Here is a 2,696-nt window from a genome sequence, read left to right on the forward strand (position 1 = left end):
GTATATATATATATATAAATATATATATAAACAAACATGAATTAAGGTGTATGCAGACCTTGAGTTGGTTCATTTTCCAGGTGTATCTCCAGTGCTCCACCAAAACAAAACAGCCGACGGCAAAACCACAAAAAAATATTATGCGGTTCAAACGAGACTCGAAAAAACTGCAACACAAACCCTAAACCCTAAACCCTAAACCCTAAACCCTAAACCCTGAAACAGGAAACAGAAACCCTAAAACATATTATGCGGTTCAAACGAGACTCGAAAACACTGCAACGCAAACCCTAAACACTAAACCCTAAACCCTAAACCCTAAACCCTAAACCCTGAACCCTGAAACAGAAACCCTGAAACAGAAACCCTGAAACAGAAACCCTAAAATATATTATGCGGTTCAAACGAGACTCGAAAAAACTGCAACGCAAACCCTAAACCCTAAACCCTAAACCCTAAAACACAAACCCTAAACCCTAAAACGAAAACCCTAAACCCTAAAACGAAAACCCTAAACCCTAAAACGAAAACCCTAAAGCCTAAACCCTAAACCCTAAAGCAGAAACCCTAAACCCTAACACGAAAACCCTAAAACAGAAACTCTAAACCCTAAAACAGAAACCCTAAAACACGAACCCTAAACCCTAAAGCAGGGACCCTACACCCTAAAACAGAAACCCTAAACCCTAGACCCTAAACCCTAAACCCTTTAGGGTAACGGAAACCCTCAACGCGAAAAAAAACACAAACCCTAAAACACAAACTGCAAACCCTAAAACACACGAAACCTAAACCGCAAACCCTAAACCACAAACCCTACATCCTAAACCCTAAACCCTATGCCGCAACAAGCCCCAAACCCTAAACAATAGACCCTAAACCATGAACCCTACTGCTGCTGCTGCAGCAGCAGCAGCAGCAGAACCCATGAAACAGTTACAGCCGCAAAAAGCTCATGCAGCAGCAACAGCAGCAGCAACAGCAGCAACAACTGCTGCAACAACAGCAGCAGCAACAGCAGCAGCAGCAGCAACAGCAACAGCAACAGCAGCAGCAGCAGCAGGAGTACTCACACGGAGAGACAAGGAGGAATCCAGCTGCTGCTTTCTCTGTCTGGGCAAACTCTATCTGCTTTCGCGGAGACAGCAGTATGGTTTTGAATAACTATAGATGGCTGCTGCTGCCGCTGCTGCTGCTGCTGCTGCTGCTGCTGCTGCAGTCGCACCAACTCGCTGCGCACCCGCTGCAGCTCCACCAGCAGCACCAGGTGAGCTCTAGCATCCGTCTGTAAACATAAAAAAAAATAATATAAAATTAAATATATTTTTTTTTATTCTTTTTATTATAAAATATAATACTATTAAATATAAAATAAAAAAAAAATATGTAATAGTAAAGTAATATCTAAGAAAATAAAACGCACAAGCAAATAAAACGCAAAAAAAAAGAGAGAATACAACGGAGAAGAAACATAAAACAGAGGAAAAGAAGAAAAAAACAAGAGACAAAGGAGGAGAAACAAAAAACAGAGAAAAAGAAAAAAAAAGAAAACAGAAAAAAAGAAAAAAAACAAAATACAAAGATGCAGCAACAACATCCGTTTGATAGAAGGAAAGGAGGAGACGAGAAAGAGATATAATAAAAAAACAAAGAGAGATATATATAATAAAAAAACAAAGAGAGAAAGAGATATAATAAAAGGAACAAATAAAAAAAGATATATAATAAAAAAACACAAAGAGAGAAAGAGACATAATAAAAAGAAAAAAGAAAGAAAGATATATACTAAAAAAAACAAAGAGAGAAAGAGATATAATAAAGACGAACATGAGCAGCTCCAAAGGGAGGAGGAGGAGGANAAAAAAACAAAGAGAGAAAGAGATATAATAAAGACGAACATGAGCAGCTCCAAAGGGAGGAGGAGGAGGAGGAGGATGCTGCTGCTGCTGCTGCTGCAGTTGCAGCTGCAGCTGCTGCGGGAGCAGCTGTCCATACACCCCATGATGGATAGGTTGATGGGGTGGTTGTTGTGGTGGGGTTGCTGCAGCATGAAGAGGGAGATGTTGTGTTTGCTGCTGGTTGTGGAGTGCTGCAGCAGCAGGGTTGCAGTGTACAGACAGCTGCTGCTGCTCTTCTTCTTCTCTCCCCCTCCAGCTAGAAAACCTCATCAGTTTTTCTATTCCTCCTCTGAACGCAGCTCTTAGACTTCTTCTTTGGCTGTCATCGGCGCTCAAGCTGTGGGTGAGTCTGCTGCTTGCTGCTTCTCTCCCTACTCCTCCTCCTGCTGCTGCTGCTACGGCTGCAACAGCAGCAGCATCTGCTGCTGCTGCTGCTGCTGCTGCTGCTGCTCGCGCAGAAAAAGATGTATTCATACCTAATGGGTGACACAAAGGAGGGATCCCAGGCGGCTCCTTAGCTATAGCTGGCAGCTCGTAGCAATTGCTGCTGCTGCTGCTGCTGCTGTTGCTGCTGCTGCTGCTGCTGCTGCTGGTGCTTGTGTGCGTCTCCACATCTATGCGCGTGCTGCTGGCGGGTGTATCCCCAGGCCGTGCTGCTGCAGCAACGATAAGTGTGTTAGAACAGCTGTTTGCTGCTGATGGAATTTCATGCTGCCGCTGCTGCTGCCGCTGCTGCTGCTGCTGCTGCTGCCCCTCTGTCTCTGCTGCATGCTCAGCATCAGATCTACCTGAGTCCGG

General features: G+C 43.9%; 1 protein-coding gene across 1 annotated transcript in view; it reads right to left on the reverse strand.

The window, feature by feature from the left end:
* Positions 1 to 1,069: 1,069 nt before the first annotated feature.
* The window catches only part of EMH_0016230 (uncharacterized protein), a gene marked incomplete at both ends in the record, with an annotated part of 2,317 nt that continues 690 nt past the window's right edge, over positions 1,070 to 2,696 (reverse strand). Inside the window, 2 exon segments of the mRNA XM_013500585.1 lie at positions 1,070 to 1,285; positions 1,899 to 2,694. Of these exon segments, the coding sequence (XP_013356039.1) occupies positions 1,070 to 1,285; positions 1,899 to 2,694 (1,012 nt within the window).

The sequence above is a fragment of the Eimeria mitis genome, genomic scaffold, assembly GCF_000499745.2.
Source record: "Eimeria mitis Houghton genomic scaffold, Emh_scaff557, whole genome shotgun sequence".
Lineage (NCBI taxonomy): Eukaryota > Apicomplexa > Conoidasida > Eucoccidiorida > Eimeriidae > Eimeria > Eimeria mitis.